This window comes from Nyctereutes procyonoides, unplaced genomic scaffold, assembly GCF_905146905.1.
Source record: "Nyctereutes procyonoides isolate TBG_1078 unplaced genomic scaffold, NYPRO_anot_genome, whole genome shotgun sequence".
Taxonomy (NCBI): domain Eukaryota; kingdom Metazoa; phylum Chordata; class Mammalia; order Carnivora; family Canidae; genus Nyctereutes; species Nyctereutes procyonoides.
In genome coordinates, this window is record NW_026575146.1 from 74,158,773 (window position 1) to 74,177,813 (window position 19,041).

Below are 19,041 nucleotides of genomic sequence, written 5' to 3' on the forward strand. Positions count from 1 at the left end.
GGCCCAGGCCGCGATCCTGGAGACCCGGGAACGAATCCCACGTCAGGCTCCCGGTGCATGGAACCTGCTTCTCCCTCTGCCTGTGTCTCTGCCTCTCTCTCTCTCTCACTGTGTGACTATCATAAATAAATAAAAATTAAAAAAAAAAAAGGAAATGTTCTAGCCTGTGTTAGCCAATATGGTAGCCATTTGCCACAAGTAGGTATTAAGTACTTGAAATGTGGATGGTATAGCTGAGAGCTCAATTTTAATTTAATATCATTGAATTTAATTTAATTGAACGTTTAAATGACCCTTTCTGGATCGTAGCCTTTGTGGCAAAACAGCTCTAGTTTGTAATCACACCCTCCTCATTTCTTTTGGTGAACTGATAATTTTTTTAAAGAGTTTATTAAGATTTCATTAAGATTTTAAATAATCTCCACACCTGGTGTGGGGCTCAAACTCATGACCCAGGATCAAGAGCCATATGCTCCATTGATTGTCAGGCACCCCTTGTGAAATGATTTCTAATATTTTTCTTATTTTTCACACTCCAGGGCCCAAGCTGCCATGAAATGGATAGCCCGGAAATTGCCACTGACAGAAGGATCAGGTAATTGTCTAATATAGAGATGAAGCCAGGCACGTGTGTATTGGGTTGATAGAAATGTCCTGTGGATTTACATGGAGAAGACAATTTGAAGTCCTTTGTGGTGATGACAATCAAAGCAATTTTCTTCAATCAAAAGCAATTTTTCTTATCTGTAACACCATCCTCGCTACAACTTAAATGGGAATATGAGTTGGCTGTAACCTCGGATACTGTATCTGGAATAGACTCCGTATTCCAAACACTCGATTACGGACATTAAACACATTGTCTTCTTATTCTCCATGGAAACTCTATGAGTGGATCATAGAGCCTCTATTTCAAAGACAAAGAAAGGAACCCAAGGGGTGAGAAATCTCCAGTCACTAGGTGAGGTGTGGCAGCATTGGTTTGTGTTTGGGTTCATTTCAAAGGGCCTGCTATCTTTTACCCTAATCCACGCTAAGACTTCAAAAACTGAACAATGTATGATCTTTTGTGACATTTATACTCTGAATGGCTTTGGGCTAGGAAACATTCCTATTGGTAAGCGTGTACTAGGGCTGGCCTAGCAAACTAGCCAGTCTAGGGGACTTAAACAACAGAAGGTAATTTTCTCATAGTTCTGGAGGCTAGAAGTCACAGCTCACCTGCTGACACATTCAGTCTCTGGTGAAGGTTGTCTTCCTGGCTTGTAAGTGGCCACCTTCTCTTGGGGTTCACATGGCCTTTCCTCTATGTATCAAGAAAGAGAGTGAGATAGAAAGATTGGTCTCTCTTCCTCTTCATGTAAAGGACACCAGGACACCAGTCCTATTGGATTAAGAGTTCTTTCTTATTACATCTGTTCACCATTAGAACTCTTTTATAGACTCCATTTTCAAAATCAGCACCTAGACCAGCCCAAAATTTATCACCATTGGTTGGAAAACTTTACCCAACATGACTGTCCTACATCCTGTCAATACTTGCTCCACCTCTCTGTGCTCATTGATGGAAACTTTCCCACAATATGTCGAAGCCATGTGAGGTTCAGGAAAACCAGGGCACTGAATTGGCTGTATCTTGATGCTCAGTCCAGCTCCTGAGGAACCAGGGACATGGTGACAGGGTAACCTCATCTGTACTCACATTAGTAGCTGACGTTGGGAACGTCAGCTTTGGTTTTCTAGAGGAACCAAAATTCAGAGCAGTTCTATAAGGTCAGGTAGCATTAGTCTCTCCATCTTACACAGGAGGAAAAAGACTCAGAGAGTTTAGGTGACTGTTTGAGACTTTTCATTGTTCCTGTACAAAATCCCAACTCTCTGTGAATAGAGATTCCATCCTTTATAATTCTTGATAAACCGTAAACCAATTTTGTCAGAGCATAGTATATCAGAGACTTCTATTGTCCAAGATACAGATATTTGTTCTACGCCAATCATCTTCTCCCAGAGCGTGGGAGGTGCGAATGGAATCCAGCAGCGCATGTGTAGAGGGTCTCCAAGCAGTGCTGGGAAGCCTTCCCAGTTGGTGGTAGAACCGCTCAGGGAACCAGGGGATAGTCTGGGGTGCCTCCAGTTGGATGGTGGTGAACACTACAGTCAACCGGTGTGCTTTTGTGTCTTCAGCTTTTAGGGACTTGCCTTCCTTCACCAGCATCAGATATCAGCTGCTCCTTGGGTCCACTGTAGAAATTTAGCTGCTGTGGTGCCTGGCTGAGGCAAATATCGCCCCCAACCAAAGCTGTCCATCTGGGCTTCCTTCTTAAATGTGGGAGTGCAGTTTCGGTAACAACAAAGAACATTCTCATGCCTTCCACTTCTGGATTCAAAGATCAAAGTGCCCTGTTCTTGCCACACTTCCTTCTCTCTGACATCTAGATTGCGAACAGGACATGTGCCATTGAACCTCCAGGGCTCCTTCAGATCAGGCCTTTTCTAAGAGTCTGCATTTGACACATGCAATGTTTCTTTTTCAGAAGATACTAGCTTAGGAGTGGAGACAGTAGTGCCCATCCAGGCTGCTCAACTGTCTGCTGGGGTTGAACCAGTATGTAAAAGTTATCAGTTCCTGGGGCCTGAAGGAAATGTGGATATTGAGTTGATTGATAAGTCTGCAAACAGATACAGGTAAGAATGGGAGACGCTAATTGTTTCAAAGAATTCTACTCTAAAGGAAGTAAATGCTGTGTGATATTTACTCGTATACACCTACATGATAGGAAACATGATCCATCCCTCAAGACATCTGAAATTTTGTCAGTGTTCTCTGTATTCTATGCAGTGAGTTGGTATTTTAATTTCAACATATGTAGAATACAGAGAAACTGGGGCCCAGAAAACCTAATGAAGTCCCCAGAGGTTCCTACAGTTGTGAAAATCACAGATGGGTCTTGAACCTGGCTCCACCCAAACACCACATCTCTCTGCACTTGTGTTCTTTCAATCAAAGTTCTGGGGTTAACCAGCATGACTATCACTCTGGCTCTTTTCAGCGCCCACTTTCCTGTGGCTGGCTTCTATCTGTGGCCAGCGGTAGGCCTTGGCTTCTTGGTGACAGCAGCAGTGACTGTGAAGATTGCTTTTGATTCTTGGAATCAACGCCTGGGCCTGGTGTTACAGCACCAGGAGCAGTGGATGGCGGCAGGGCCTTTGTTTGAGATCTCTGTGGAGCCTGAGGGGGTCATTGCTGAAATCCACCTCCCCCACATCATCTCCCTCCCAGGTAAAGAGGGACGAGGGGAGGCAGTGGGCCAGTGGGAACGTTATCTGATGGGCTTTGTGATTGTCCTACAGCAAATGAGGTCGATGTCTCTTGGTTCCAAGTCGCCCATTTTAAGGATGAAGGAATGGTCCTAGAACCGCCAAGCCGAGTGGAGCCTTTCTATGCCGTGTTGGAAAACCCCAGCTTCTCTCTGATGGGGATCCTGCTGAGATTCGCCAGTGGGACAGGTGTTTCTGTCCCCATCACGTCCTTGACATTGATCTATTATCACTTCCACCCTGAAGATATTAAATTTCACTTGTACCTCATCCCCAGTGACCCCTTGTTAACGAAGGTAAGGCTGGAGAAGATGTGAGAATTACATGGCAGTTTCTCACCTTGGACCTTCCAACTCTGTATTAAACAGAAAAGTGAAGGCACAGCTTTCACTGATAGAAGCATGAATCACCCTCCCTGAGGTCATCCTGTAGGTGCTGCCTCTTGAGCCATGTGCAAGGATCTGCAATAGGAATTCTGTTCTTCTGAAAATGGAGCTGCCTTCTCTGGGTTTTACAGAGAAGGAAAATACGAGATGAGACTTATGGGGACTGGCAGAGAGTAATGCAGAGATTTCACTGTAGAATTTCAAAGTAATAGGATCTAATTTAAATACCCTCCCCAAACATACACGATACATGCACACCCCTCTGAAGTCCTTTCCCTGTGCAGTAGTATCTCCCTCCAGCACATTTGTGATAGGCTCAGAGTCCCCCAACCATTCCTGGGTTAGTGCTGAAGCAGATACACCGGTCTTTGTCGCTGGAGAGCTACTGCTTTCCCACATAAAGTATCACTTCTGTCCCTGCACCTTTGATCGAGAGGTTCCAGGGGAAGGTTCATTTGATTCTCTAACAATTGGTTTATCCTCCTTCAGCCCCAAGAGAGACAGATGCTTGCCTGGTGGTCATTAGGGTTGTGAGTAACTGTGGGTATTTAAAATACAAGAGAAAATATTTTAATCTGGATGCTAGAGATGACCATTCCTGGGCTATGCAGGAAAGGAAAACTAGAAAAACCAAAACAAAGTCTTAAATGACTCTTTTTTCTATTTTGGACACACCCTAGTTCCCAGGCTGGCCATTTTCCTCCCTTGCCCCCAAATCTCATAGGATCACTTGCTCTACTTTATTGTTGAGTAGAAACAATGAGATGGAATGACCTCATTTTCCTATCATCACTTTGTAGATGTAATTCTGTACTGGCTTCACTACCCCCAACTCTGTCGTGGGCAGTGGGCAGAGATTAGCCTGCCCACTACTTCTTAGAGGCTAGGGTCTGAGACTCTCCTGGATCCCATTCCCTCTGGCCTTCCTGGGAAGATGCTTCACCAGGAAGGATCTGCCGTCAGTCACCTCCTCCATCAGTGTCTCCTACCCTGGCGTCCCATTCCATGAGCAACCCCAGATTGACCATAGCTACCATATTAGAGAAATGTTTTCCTTCACCTCTGAATGTCCATTTCTCTCTTCTGCTACTTGGCAAATGGGTCATCAGCTTTATGGGCCCCCCGGTCTGGACATTCCTCAGTGCTCACTCTGCCCTCAGATGCTTCTTGCTGGGTTACTGTATCTCTATTCCCTCAGATGATTCTGTTCAAAGTCTCCATTGGATGATTCTTCCGTGAAGTCTGGTAGCATGTGTGATGTTGGCCTCACCCATCCTTGGAAAGAGTCCTGTCTAGAAGTCCTTCATACCCTATTTCCCCAATCTCCATATTAACTGTTATGGTCCCTCTTCCATGGCTTCCACAAGACAGTTGCTCTGAAACCTCTCACCTCCTGGACTCACTGATGGTCTTAGTGACTCTTCTGGATCCTGTCACCAAATTCCATGGAAGAGGAAGATTCCTAAATCTGTATCGCTGTCCTGGACCCTCCAGAGCTTTGGGAACTGCCTGACTTAATGTGTCCACTTGAGTGTCCAGGAGAATACCTAGCCTCGTGTATTACTTCCTTTCTTCCCCCAAAACTGCCCTGCTCTTTCAACTCTCTTCCCATAGGGGATATCCAACCAAGTTCCACTAAGTCACTCAAACCCACATCTAGAGTTTGTCTTCAATCCCTGTGTTTCATTTTCTTTCCTCCTCCAGTGTATCCTCCATATCAATGACTTCTACAAAAGAAAAAAAATCAATGGGTTTTACTGTCGTAATATTGCATGAAATTTTATTGGAGCTTGCAATCTGTAGAGCAAGAGACAATAAGTGTGGAGGTGCGTGAGTTCAGCTCTCTGCTTTCAGGAGTCACTTTCATAATGTCACTGGAGCCAGTTTCCTTTCCTTATCACCACCAGCAGTGGTGGCCCCCTCCTTCACGGACTTCTGCTGGAAATAGGACTCAGGCCTTCAGACTTAACTCACTGATTCCGTTTTTGTCTATCTGACTTTTTATCTGCCAACAGAGAGATCTCGTACAAACATAAATATCCCAACACTTCTTGGCCAAGACTCTTCTCCAAATCCTTATTACACTTTGAACATAAACCAAGTCATCTCTCTGCCCGTAGTGTCATCTGGCCCAAGCTATAATCATTGTGTCTATTTATTTCTTTCCATTGGTCTCATGAATCTCTTTATTTACTTATTGTCTGTTTCTTTGTAAATTATAAATAACCTCTCAATCACAGGTTAGTTAAAAGCACAATGTAAGGCCTACTATAGACATTCATGAAATGTTGACAGAAGGAAAGAAATGTGGTCTGTCTTCCTCTATACAGAGGGGAAGAAAAGAGGGCAAACCTTTTCTTCATTTGAAAACCCAAGACAATTTGAAAATGCCACTTTTGCCCTGAGAATGTTCCCTGTTTACATCAGGAGCAGCACAATCCTATGTATTAGCCACTAGCCATGCTTGGCTGCTGAGTCCTTCAATTTAGAGATGCTACAAAATTCAATTATGCAATAAACCTTTTTTAAAGCCACTAAAATTTTGAAGACAGAGTATGAAGAAAAATGCACATGTTATTTAAATAGTATATTGATTACATGTTTAAAGTAATATATGTGGGGTTATATGAAACGTATCATAAATATATTACTAACAGTATTTTCATCAGCTTCCTTTTGCTTTTTTAAAAAATGTGGCTCTTTGAAAAGTTGAAATTACACTTGGGGCCTGTGTTATATCTGTCTCAACGTGGTGCTCCAGGAAAATCCATTGCTCCAGTCAACAAATATTTATTCTGTGCATCACCTATTCCAAGCAGTAATTTAGGGGCTGGGGATGCCTCAGTGGACAAAACAGACAAAAGCAGGACAACCAAAGATTATTTGGAAGATGGAAATGTTTGTGCTACAAGAAAAATATATGTGCCTATGACAAGTGCTATTAAAAAAAAAAGGCAGGTAAAGGGAATGACCTTCAATCCATAAAACAAACTAAGTACAGGTGTATGTCCCACTATCTGCAGAAATCTGCTCTTAATGATAACCGTCAATTTTTAAAAAAGATTTTATTTATTTATTCATGAGAGACACAGAGAAAAAGACGGAGACACAAGCAGAGCCAAAAGCAGGCTCCATGCAGGGAGCCCGACGTGGGACTCAATCTTAGGTCTCCAGGACCACACCCCGGGGTGAAGGCAGCACTAAACCGCTGAGCCACCGGGGCTGCCCATAACCGTGACTTAAAAAAAAAAAAAGATTTATTTATTTATTCATGAGAGGCACACACAGAGAGAGGCAGAGACATAGGCAGAGGGAGAAAGAAGCAGGCTCCTCACAGGGAGCCCAATGTAAGACCCGATCCCGGATCCCAGGATCATGCCCCAAGATGAAGGCAGATACTCAACTGCTGGACAAACAAGGAGTACCCCCTGCCCCACGTTTTTCTTTTTTCTTTTTTTTTTAGATTTATCTATTTATTCAAGAGAAACACACACACACACACAGAGGTAGAGACATAGGATAACCCGTCAATATTATAGTGATGTATTTGGTTATTTTAGTTCCAATCTCTTATTACCATAATTTCTTTTAAATGTGTCTACTCATTTAAAATACTTTTTAAAAAGATTTCTAGAAAGTAACCTCTACCCTAACCTGGGGCTCGATTTCAACACTCTGAGATGGAGTGACATGCTCTACTGACTGACCCTGCCAGGCACCCCTAAAATAATTCTTCATCAGAGATGGCATGGCACATTGCTGTCTTTCCCCCTTCCTTTTCTTTTATTCCTGTGGAGCTGTTACTCTTTACTAGAATGTGTGTAGTGACTCCTTGAGAGCCCATTGCCTCCCTCCCCTGCCTCTGCCCCACTGGAGTTTCATTCCCTTCCTGATACAATTTGAAAATTTTCTTCAGGTCCAATTCGTGTATCAGCATTGGACATCCTTCCCTTTAAACGGATATATGGATTTCTTTTTTTAAATTTTTTATTTATTTATGATAGTTATACAGAATGACAGAGAGAGGCAGAGACATAGGCAGAGGGAGAAGCAGGCTCCATGCACCGGGAGCCCGACATGGAATTTGATCCTGGGTCTCAGGATCGCGCCCTGGGCCAAAGGCAGGCGCTAAACAACTGCGCCACCCAGGGATCCCTATGGATTTCTTTTAACATGAATCAAATAGGCAGATAAATGTATTGCTCCCTAATTTTCACAGTACACACACCTTGTATACAGCACACAGATCGAGAAGTGGAACATCACCAGCTTCTCCTTCCCCTTCCTGCCTCCTCATCACTACCCACCAAGAGCATTTACTAACTGGACACTTACACTGTAATTGATTTTGATAGTGATCCTTGCTCGTTTATTCCGTAAAGTCTCTATTGAGCTGTCGCTGAGACTCTCAAATGCTGTTATTATTTTGTTGTTTCAGTTCTATTCTGTGTGTTTGGAGGCTCCTCGAATAGTTCCAAAGGCTCCTCTGCTCTGTTTCTGGGCCTCTCTGGTGATGTCACAGCTGTATTGGTGCACAGGTAGTAGAGCATTTCATGGGGGCAGCAGCCTTCTGATGCAGGAAAGTCGTCTATACCCTCATCCCTCATAGATCCAGCTGCAGACTGGGTGGTGCCCTGCCAGGGCAAACAGAAAGAATTGTCTTTGTCTGCAGCTTTGAGGAGCACTCAGACAAATCCTGCCGCATTATAGGAAGAATGATCAATCTATACAGAGATTTGTGATGAAAAGAATTGTCTTGGGAGGAGGCACCTGGACGGCTCAGTTGTTTAAGCTTATGACTTTTCATTTTGGCTTAGGTCATGATCTCAAGGTCACGAGATGGAGCCACCAAGTCAGGCTCTGCTGAATGTAGAGACTGCTTAAGATTCTCTCTCCATTTAACACCCACCCCCCCGAAAAAAAATATAAATCCCTTGGCTCTGAGATAACCACCAGTAAAATTTTATTAATACATCCCTCCATGGGGCACCTGTATGACTTAGTCAGAGGAGCTTGCAACTTTGAGTCTCAGGATTATGAGTTTGAACCACCTATTGGGTGTAGAGATTTCTTAAAAATAAAATCATAAGAGAACTATATCTCCTCATGCACAGAGGCATAAATCTTTACATCATTTGAATCATATCATACATGCTACTTAATACCACATATGGAGGACTTTGTGTGCCACTACCTTTGCTTTATTACTTTTAGCTTTGTCCTCTGATTTGCTTCTGCTTCTTCCTCAGGCAATAGATGATGAAGAAGCTAAGTTTCATGGTGTGCGTCTGCAGACCTCACCCCCAGTGGACCCCCTGAATTTTGGTTCCCGTTATATCGTGTCCAGTAATGCTCATCTGGAGATAATACCTGAGGTTGGTAGAATTGAATCTAACTCAGATTTACCTCAGGCTTCAAAATGTTATGTTCTTCGGAAAACAATGGAAGACTAATGCAGGGTCAGTAGCTCCGGTGATTATTCTCTGAACCACACCCTGATAAAAGCTTGGCTACCTTTCCTTTCAGGGATAATACTATTTCTGAAAATTGTAACCTTAAAAGCTGTTGACCATCCTCCCTCTTTTCACCCTCAACCAGCTATGAGGCTGTGTAGGAAACGATCATAATTCAGTGGCCAGTTCACTGTTGGCAAACAGGCCTTTCTACACCCCCCCCCCAATGCTGTAATTCAAGTGGTGTGTTTCCTCTAGGAGTTGAAATTATCCTACAGGAGTCCTGGAGAAATCCAGATATTCTCCAAAGTCTATGCTGGGAGGATGAAGGAACCAATCATACTTGAAATTACTGAAAAAAGACACAAGACTTTGGTCTGGCGCACTTTGGTGAGGCCAGGTAGGTGCCAATATGAGTCTAAAATTTGGGGGGGGGGAATCATGCACCTCTCTCCCCTTGGTTGTAGTGAAGTATGTCAGAGGAGAAGGTCTGTGTATGGTCCCAACTACAGTTTAGAGTCAGTGTTGCATTGAAAAAAGTTTTGGCAGTGGTCTTGTGTGCCTGGGATAGAGGTGGCTGTTGGAGTTGACAATTGGAACCTCTCATTGGAGATGTTGCACAGGAGATGCTAATCATAAGAATCAGAAGGTGCATAAAGTTGGTTTAATCCTATCTTTTGGGCAATTTTATACTTGTTGACATAAATGGAGACTAAGCAGCTGTTGAAGGAGGAAGGTCACAAAATTTCTCAGAACTTTAAACAACAGCAGGACTTTTATTTTATTTTTTTCACTTCTTTTTTTTAATAAGAAATTCATTTTTTATTGGTGTTCAATTTGCCAACATACAGGAAAACACCCAGTGCTCATCCCGTCCAGTGCCCCCCTCAGTGCCCGTCACCCATTCACCCCCATCCCCCGCCCTCCTCCCCTTCCACCACCCCTAGTTCATTTGCCAGAGTTAGGAGTCTTTATGTTCTGTCTCCCTTTCTGATATTTCCTACCCGTTTCTTCTCCCTTCCCTTCTATTCCCTTTCACTATTATTTATATTCCCCAAATGAATGAGAACATATAATGTTTGCCCTTCTCCGACTGACTTATTTCACTCAGCATATTACCCTCCAGTTCCAACCACGTTGAAGCAAATGGTGGGTATTTTTCACTTCTAATGGCTGAGTAATATTCCATTGTATACATAAACCACATACCATTCTATCTTCTATATCCATTCATCTTTCGATGGACACCGAGGCTCCTTCCACAGTTTGGCTATTGTGGACATTGCTGCTATAAACATCGGGGTGCAGGAGTCCCGGCGTTTAATTGCATCTGTATCTTTGCGGTAAATCCCCAACAATGCAATTGAACAGCACGACTTTTAGAAAGAAAACATAAGACCATGTTGAAGGCTTAATGATAAACACAGTTTAGTTATTTTCCCAAATGGTTGCTCCAGTCAGCAAATGTCCCACCGACTTACAAGTGTGTTCAACTTACAAGTTCTGAACTATCAAGAATTTCAGTGTTCTAGAGTTTAAAAAATATCCACACTTATTGATCAAATGTACTCACTCAATGATGGCATTTCGAGTCAAAAATACATTTACCTAGAGGATAATGACGAACAGTATGATCATTTTTACCGTACCTTTCGCATTTCCTCACATTAACTTCTAAATAGAAACAGAAATAGAAAGGAAAAATGAGTTCCCTCCCTGAATGCATTTCCTTAATAAGCAGCGAGTGATCTTCTACTTAATTGGGTGCCATTGGTATATGATGTTTCAATGGAATCTTCAAGTTAGGAAGTGGAGCTAAATTACTTTAGTGGGTTACATCAAAGACCAGAGAAACTACAGGGTTGCCTGAATGGCTCAGTCAGAAGAACGTGTGACTCTTGATCTCGGGGTTCTGAGTTTGAGCCCCATGTTGGCTGTAGAGATTACTAAATGAATAAAACAAGAACAAACCACTTACAAAAAAGAAAAAAACACCTAGATGAAGGTATATGGTTCATTTCATTCTCCAACTTCTCCTCCTTTCCTAGTGGATCTCCAGTTTCATTCTGCAGCAGCCCCTCCTCCTCTCTCAGGTGAGTGCAATGCTTCCACCAAAAGTCAAAAGGATGTGTCTGATTTCAGGAGGTGTTTGAGTGGTGTGATGTGGCTCAATGAGAGATCATACCTTCTCTTCATTTACAAAGACCCAGTGGTGTCCTAGACAAAGAAGGAGCCTGAGCCACTTCAGGAACAAACTCGTGAGGGGGTGTAATATGCAGACTCTGAGCATGCAACCAGTCTTATTGGGGAACACACATTGCATCTGATGAACTATAGGTGAAAGTAGTTTGATATGGCTGGACATGAAACTTTAGAGGGAGGGAGGCCCCATGAGACCAGAGAGGCAGGCAAGAAACAGACGTTGAAAGCATAAGGATGATGGTTGAAATCTTTTGGACATTAAGCTGAAGGCACGGGGACTTTTGCAGGGTAGGTAGCAATGCATTCACTTTTCTCAAGAGTGTGGATGAATGTTGGCAGTGAACGGACAGGAAGTGGGAACCGGGTTATGAGGCTGCTGTAAAAATCAAGAACAGGGATTAGCTGGGCATTGGTTAAGGTTCCTGGAGTTGGTAGGTAGCAGCGAAAGAAATGATTCAAAGTAAGGAGTCAAGGGGCACCTGGCTGCTGGCTCTGTTGGAAGAACTTGTGATTCCTGATCTTGAGGTTGTGAGTTCAAGCCCATGCTCGGAGTAGAGATTACTAAAAAAGTAAAATAATAAAGCCTTTTTAACATAAGTAAATAAAATAAGGAATAAAGATCAAGGGACTCCCTTCTGCCTTCCATGTTGTTGGCTTTGACTGTCAGGCTCCACGTAGTAAAAGTGACAGTCCTCCTATCTCAAAACAGATCATCCAGGAGGAGAAAGATAGCATCTCCTGATGCCCCTCAGTGAAGAGAAGACTCCTCCTCAGGTGTCACATTGGCTTGAAATGGCAATAGACCCATTTCCTGGCCAGCTAGTGGTGGTGTCAGGAGGTCCAGAGAGGCAGACTAGCTAAAGAAAATCAGGCCCCACACCTGGAGTCGCAGTTGGGTTCCAACCCAACCACAGATCTTGGTTAAGCATGAGCTAAGGATGATTTCACAAAGAAAATGAAAAGGATTTATGCAGGTTGTGAGTGTATGGCACCAGCAAAAGGTCTCTACCCTTCCTATTATGCAAGCTCTTGAGCAAGAGATATCTGTCACCCGGTGTCACAAGATAAAGCTGAGCCTGGTTTTCTCTCTCTAGAAGACCCTTCAGAAGCTGCTGCCAGCCCACACCTTTGCCAGCCAAATCTCCATTCTGGCCACCATGCACTGTGAAGCATGACGTCTCTTTTCCTCTTTTCCTTTTTGGCCTGGTGGCATCTTGTATTTCTTACAAGATCCTACTCCTTCAGATCTTCTTTTGATACTAACTCTTCTGTGAAGACTTTGCTTCAAAGTCTAGTCATCCTATCTTTTCTGACCCAAAGGCTTTGGTTGCATTTTTCCCTCATGAAATCAGGGTAATTAAAAGGATCATGATGACAAATGCAACTTACTGACTGCCTGTAGCATGCCAAATATTCAGGTATGTATATTTGTGCTTTATATACCCCATTTCTGTCTATCCCTGTGAATAATCTTTGACTTGCTCCCCCACAGAATCATGGAGGAGGTATGGAGCTAACATGGCAATGGCTGTTACTTCACACACCTCGCACTCATGGGGTTTCTATTCCAGCAGGTGGAAACAACAAAGCTGATTTCACTGTGCTTATCAAAATAACAGTGGTGGATGTGTTCCAAAGGAATTTTAGGGGGATTTAGGAAAGAATAATACACAGGCTCAGATCGAACATTGAATGAGTTAAAATGTTTCAGAGTGCATCCTAGAGAGGGGAAAGAAGGTGAAGTTTATGTCCAGTTAAGAAGATTGAGTATAAGTTGTTAACCATTGGGTAAGATGACCACAACCAATGCAGTGAGACTAGGTTAAGATGAGAATCTTTCTGAAAACAGAAAACTCATTATTCCAATCGAGGAATCATCGAATGTACAGTTACAATGACTTTTCAGTATAAGCACCAAGACTTCAGAGAAATCAGATCATTAAATTAAACTGTTTGGTTATAAGAGCAGATGACTGAACATTAACGATCTGTGCCATTGTGTTAAGAACGAAAGTTCTAATTGCGTAAGTTATAAGTAGGAAGCATTCATACTTTTAGCTTCTTAAGTGGCTTAGTAGGTTCAGCATCCAACTCTTGATTTTGGCTCAGGTCATGATCTCAGGGTCACGAAATGGAGCCCTTAGTTGGGCTCTAAGCAGGGCATGGAGCCTGCTTAAGGTTCTCTTTCTCCCTCTGCCCTCCTCCCCCTGCTGGAGCTCTCTCTCTCTCTCTCAAAAAAAAAAAAAAGGCTAAAGCAGTCATGGTTGTAGTGAATGAACTGAGAAACAAGAAAGTGATGTGATTTGGCCAAGGTCACACAGGTATTATATATGGAAACCAGCATGAACCCTGAGTCAGCGTGATGCAAAATACCTTCTTCTCTCCAGTGATCCTGGTTCCTTCTGTGTTGCATTTAGCCACTTACATCTCTTTCTATACACTTTTTAAGAAGACCCCTGAGGGTGCGGAGCTAGTCTAGACCACCTGCACCTCCGGTATCATGCATATCAATGTATGACCTTGAAGATTGTTAGAAGATGAGTAGATGAGTGTACAGCAAGATAGAGCCTCTCTAGGATTCCAATGAAAACTGGAAAGTGATGAAGGAGAGGCGCTCCAAGCTGGGAGGGAGGAGATGGGGTGGGATTGAAGTAGAGAAATCATTGAGTTTCCCTAAATTCATAGTCCCCTGAAAATGGACTGGGAATCCTGAAGATGTGCATTTAAGGTCTGTCCAGGCAACATGCAAAAGAGAATGAACACTATCTCCACAGAGAATTATGTCTCTAAGGCCATCTGGGTGGCCCAGTTAGTTAAGCATCTGGCTCCTGATCTCAGTTCTGGGTTTGATCTCAGGGTCATGTGTTCAAGCCCTGAGTTAGGCTTCACACTAGGCATGGAGCTTACTTCAGGGAAAAATGAAAAAGGAAATATGTCTTATGTCTTATGGAGTTTGTGAACTCCATAAGAGTGCTATCCCTTCCTGAGTCTGCAAATCTTCCTTCTGCCCAGGTAAGGCCTTTCTGAAGGAGCACCGCCGGCAGCTGCAAGCCAGGCTGGGAGACCTGAATGGAGTACTGGATGACCTTCAGGACAGTGAGGTCTTCACCGAGGAAGAGAAGGAGCTGGTGCAGCAGTGCCCTACACAGCAGCGGAGGAATGAGACCCTGCTGAGGATGGTGGAGAAGAAAGGGCACCAGGCCCTGGGGATCCTCTTCCAAAGCCTTCATAGAAGAGATCCTTACCTGATGTCCTACCTCAGCCAGCAGAGTTTACAACAGTGACTCAGGTAGATACTCACAAAGAGAGAATCCAGTGTTCTCCACTGAAAATGAACAAACAGGGGTGCTTGGGTAGTTCAGTGTATTAAGCATCTGACTCTTGATTTCAGGTCAGGTGTTGATCTCAGGGTCATGATGTTGAGCCCTGCACTGGGCTCAGTGCACAGCTTGGAGTCTGCTTGAGATCCTCTCCCTCTGCCCCTCCTCCCATTCACACACACACTCTCTCTCTCAAATGATTGAATAAATCTTTTTTAAAAAGGAAAGAAAATGGATAGACAAACATGTGATCATTTAGCTCAGTGTCCAAGACAAAAGGGGTCAAAGTTACACCTATCCATCACACAGATTTTATTGAGGACTGATCTGTAACTTGGCAATATCTATTACTGTATCCTAATATAATTTAAGATTTTTTATGTTATTTAAATCCCTTCAATTAACCTATAATATATTTTTGGTTTCAGAGGTTGAGTTCAGGATTAATCAGTCTTATATAACACCTAGCACTTATCTTGTCCCCTCCTTAATGTCCATCACCCAGTTACCCCATCCCCCACCCTTTCTCCCTTCCAGCAACCCTTAGTTTGTTTCCTATGATGGATAGAGAATTTGTTAAGTTTAAAATGGGTGTTGAGAGTGCACCTGGGTGGCTCAGTTGAGTAATACCTGAATCTTCGTTTCAGCTCAGGTCATGATCTCTGGGAGTGGGATGGAGCCCCACGTTGGGCTTGCCTCCTGGTGCAGAATCTGCTTGAGAATGTCTCTCATAGAGCATGCAATGCTTGACCCTGAGGTTATGATTTTGAGTCCCACGTTGAGCTCTGAACTTACTTTAAAAACAACAAAAAAGGTTTATTAAAAAAAGTGTGTCCTAAAAATTTCAGGTCATCATAAACAAATAGAGAATGAGATTATTATCAATGCCAGGAAAGAAAGAAAAAAAGGGAACAAGAAAACATTCTCGATCAAACTTAAAGTAAGAAAGGTTAAAGAAAGAATCCTAAAATAAGAAGGCAAAATAGAAATCACAAAATATATGGTAGAAAGAAATCACAATATAACAGTAGTGACACACACATTATATTGTTCGATTAATATACAGTCTGGACGTTTCCTAGTCTGATAGTCCTTGACAATCAGGTTGGGAAAAATAAAGGTTTTATTTTGTTTACCGCTATGAAGGAAAGCACATGGCTAAAAACATGTATTATTTTGAAATAAAAGGAAAATTCTATTTTATTTATTTTTATATTTAAAGATTTTATTTATTTATTTGAGAGAGAGAGAGAGAGAATGAGCAGTGGGAGGGAGAGGGAGAAGGACAAGTAGACTCCCCACTGAACAGGGAACCCATTGTGGGGCTCAATGCCAGAATTTAGGGATTATGACCTGAGCTGAAGGCAGATGATTATGTTCTACATGTCTTTCAAATAAACTTTAAAGTTGTCATAAACCAAATTGGCACTTGAGAAAATATGATGAAAATCTAAACACAGTATACAATAAAATGCTTTATACTTAAAATAACTTGTATATCAGCTTGCAGTTTTCATCTGTAAGCAAAGCATGGTGATAATCAACATATTATTATTACCGCTTAAAGAAATCAAAACTAAAGCTGCTGAGAGGGATCCCTGGGTGGTGCAGCGGTTTGGCGCCTGCCTTTGGCCCGGGGGGCGAACCTGGAGACCCGGGATCGAATCCCACGTCGGGCTCCCGGTGCATGGAGCCTGCTTCTCCCTCTGCCTGTGTCTCTGTCTCTCTCTCTCTCTCTCTGTGACTATTATAAATAAATAAAAATTAAAAAAAATAAATCTTTTGAGAGCAAAGTAAGATATGTGTTAAGGCACCTGGCTGGCTTAGTTTGTAGAGCCCTTGACTCTAGATCACATGGTTATTAGTTCGAGTTCCCAACTGGGAACAGAGATTCCTTAAATGTAATTTTAAACACGGGGGTGGGGGGGGGGCAAGATGGCGGAGGTGTAGGGTCCCCAAGTCACCTGTCCCCACCAACTTACCTGATTACTTTCAAATCATCCTGAACCCCTATGAATTCGACCTGAGATTTAAAGGAGAGAACAACTGGAACGCTACAGAGAGAAGAGTTTGTGCTTCTAACAAGGTAGGAAGATGGAAAAAAAATAAAGTAAAAAAGAATCCAGTGGGTGAGGGGCCCCCACTAGGAGCCGGGCTAAGGTGGGAGGAGGGGGGCAGCGGCGAGAGCCTCCAGGACAGGAATGCACAGTCCTGGAGAAGTAGGAACTTTAAAAATCCGCACCGGATTCTTCTCGGAGGGAAAGGCACTTAGCGGGGAACTCAGGCAGGAGGGGCAGAGGAGCCTCCAGGTTGCCGGGGTTACTAACAGAGGAAGTACGCCTGGGGGAGAGCACACCCGCACCACTGACCCAGCTCGGTAAAGGGCTGGAGCAATGCCCGGTGGGGCCTCGGGAGAAGCTCAGGCGGTGGCTCCAGGGGAGGGGGCTGCGTCCTGCTGCTTTGGGGAGGTGCGCCCCGGGAGCACAATTCTAGCAGCACAGGCCCTAGATCCCGGCGCCGTGGACCGCCCAGATCCTGCGTTCCCTCGGGACAGGCAGAGGTGGGGAGGACGCAGGACAGTGAGGACTCTCCTGCTGCCCAGTGCCCCTAAGCTATGCAGATCAGCGCCCCCCACCCCCGGGAGCATCCAGGGCAGTGCAGACTGGGAGACTGCGGTAGTTACTGCGGGAACTGACTCTAGAGCTGGAGAGCTGGCCGCGGCCAGTGTTGTTGTTGCTCCTGGTGTCACCCTGTGCCTGGGATGGAGTGGGGCTGCCAGGGAACAGGGGCCTCACAGGATAAACAGCTCCTACTGAGCCATGCACCTGGCAGGGGGCAGGGCAGCGCCCCCAGGTGCACACACGTGAGAACCAGCACAGCAGACCCTCCCCCAGAAGATCAGTTGGAAGGACAGGGGAAGAGCAAGTTCTTCACCGAGCAGCGCTGGAAAGCTCCAGGGGAAGTCGAGGGATTTACGGTATATAGAACCAGAGGATACCCCTCCTTGTTTTCTTGTTTTGTTTTTTCTTTTTTTTTCTTCCTTTTTCCAGTACAACTCATTTTTAGCCATTCTGCACTGAGCAAAATGACTAGAAAGAACTCACCACAAAAGAGGGAATCAGAAACAGTACTCTCTGCAGCAGAGAATTGGATTGTTGGAATTTGGATTACAATTCAATGTCAGAAAACCAATTCAGAAGCACAATTATAAAGATACTGGTGGCTCTGGAAAAGAAGCATAAAGGATTCAAGAGACTTCATGACTGCAGAATGTAGATCTAATTAGGCTGAAATTTAAAATCAATTACATAAGATGCAATCCAAACTGGAGGTCCTAACGACAAGGATTAATGAGGTAGAAGAAAGAGTGAGTGACATGAAAGACAAGTTGATGGCAAGGAAAGAAGCTGAGGAAAAAAAGAAAAAACAATTAAAAGACCATGAGGAAAGGTTAAGGGAAATCAATGACAGCCTCAGAAGGAAAAATCTACATTTAATTGGGGTTCCAGAGGGCGCCAAAAGGGACAGGACCAGAAAGCATATTTGAACAAATCATAGCTGAGAACTTCCCTAACTTGGGGAGGGGAACAGCCATTCAGATCCAGAGGATAGAGAGATCCCCCCCTAAAATCAATAAAAACCGTTCCACACCTCGATATTTAATAGTGAAACTTGCAAATTCCAAAGATAAAGAGGAAATCCTTAAAGCAGCAAGAGACAAAAGATCCCTGACTTACATGGGGAGAAATATTAGATTAACAGCAGACCTCTCCACAGAGACCTGGCAGGCCAGAAAGTGCTGGCAGGATATATTCAGGGTCCTAAATGAGAAGAACATGCAACCAAGAATACTCTATCCAGCAAGGCTCTCATTCAAAACAAGGAGAGATAAAGAGCGTCCAAGACAGGCAGAAACTGAAAGAATATGTCACCACCAAACCAGCTCTGCAAGAAATATTAAGGGGGACTCTGTAAAAGAAAGAGGAAGCCCAAAGAAATAAGTCAAAAAAACAAGGGACTGAATAGGTATTATGAAGACACTAAATTCATATCTTTCAATAGTTAACTCTGAACGTGAATGGGTTTAATGATCCCATCAAAAGACGCAGGGTTTCAGACTGGATAAAAAAGCAAGTCCCATCTATTTGCTGTCTACAAGAGACTCATTTTAGACCTAAGGACACCTACAGCCTGAAAATGAAAGGTTGGAGGACCATTTACTATTCAAATGGTTCTCAAAAGAAAGCAGGGGTAGCAGTCCTCATATCAGATAACTTAAAGTTTATCCCAAAGACTGTAGTAAGAGATGAAGAGGGACACTATATCATACTTAAAGGATCTATCCAACAAGAGGACCTATCA

At 43.5% G+C, this 19,041-nt stretch overlaps 1 protein-coding gene across 1 annotated transcript; it reads left to right on the forward strand.

The window, feature by feature from the left end:
* The first annotated feature begins 178 nt into the window (after window positions 1-178).
* Window positions 179-15,130, forward strand: LOC129500109 (caspase recruitment domain-containing protein 8-like). The gene is made up of 9 exons (XM_055310237.1): window positions 179-198; window positions 540-595; window positions 2,535-2,685; window positions 3,051-3,280; window positions 3,352-3,614; window positions 8,954-9,079; window positions 9,416-9,557; window positions 11,206-11,250; window positions 14,372-15,130. Exons 1-9 carry the CDS (start codon window positions 179-181, stop codon window positions 14,641-14,643), a joined length of 1,305 nt encoding a protein of 434 aa, XP_055166212.1. The 3' UTR covers window positions 14,644-15,130.
* Window positions 15,131-19,041: the final 3,911 nt, after the last annotated feature.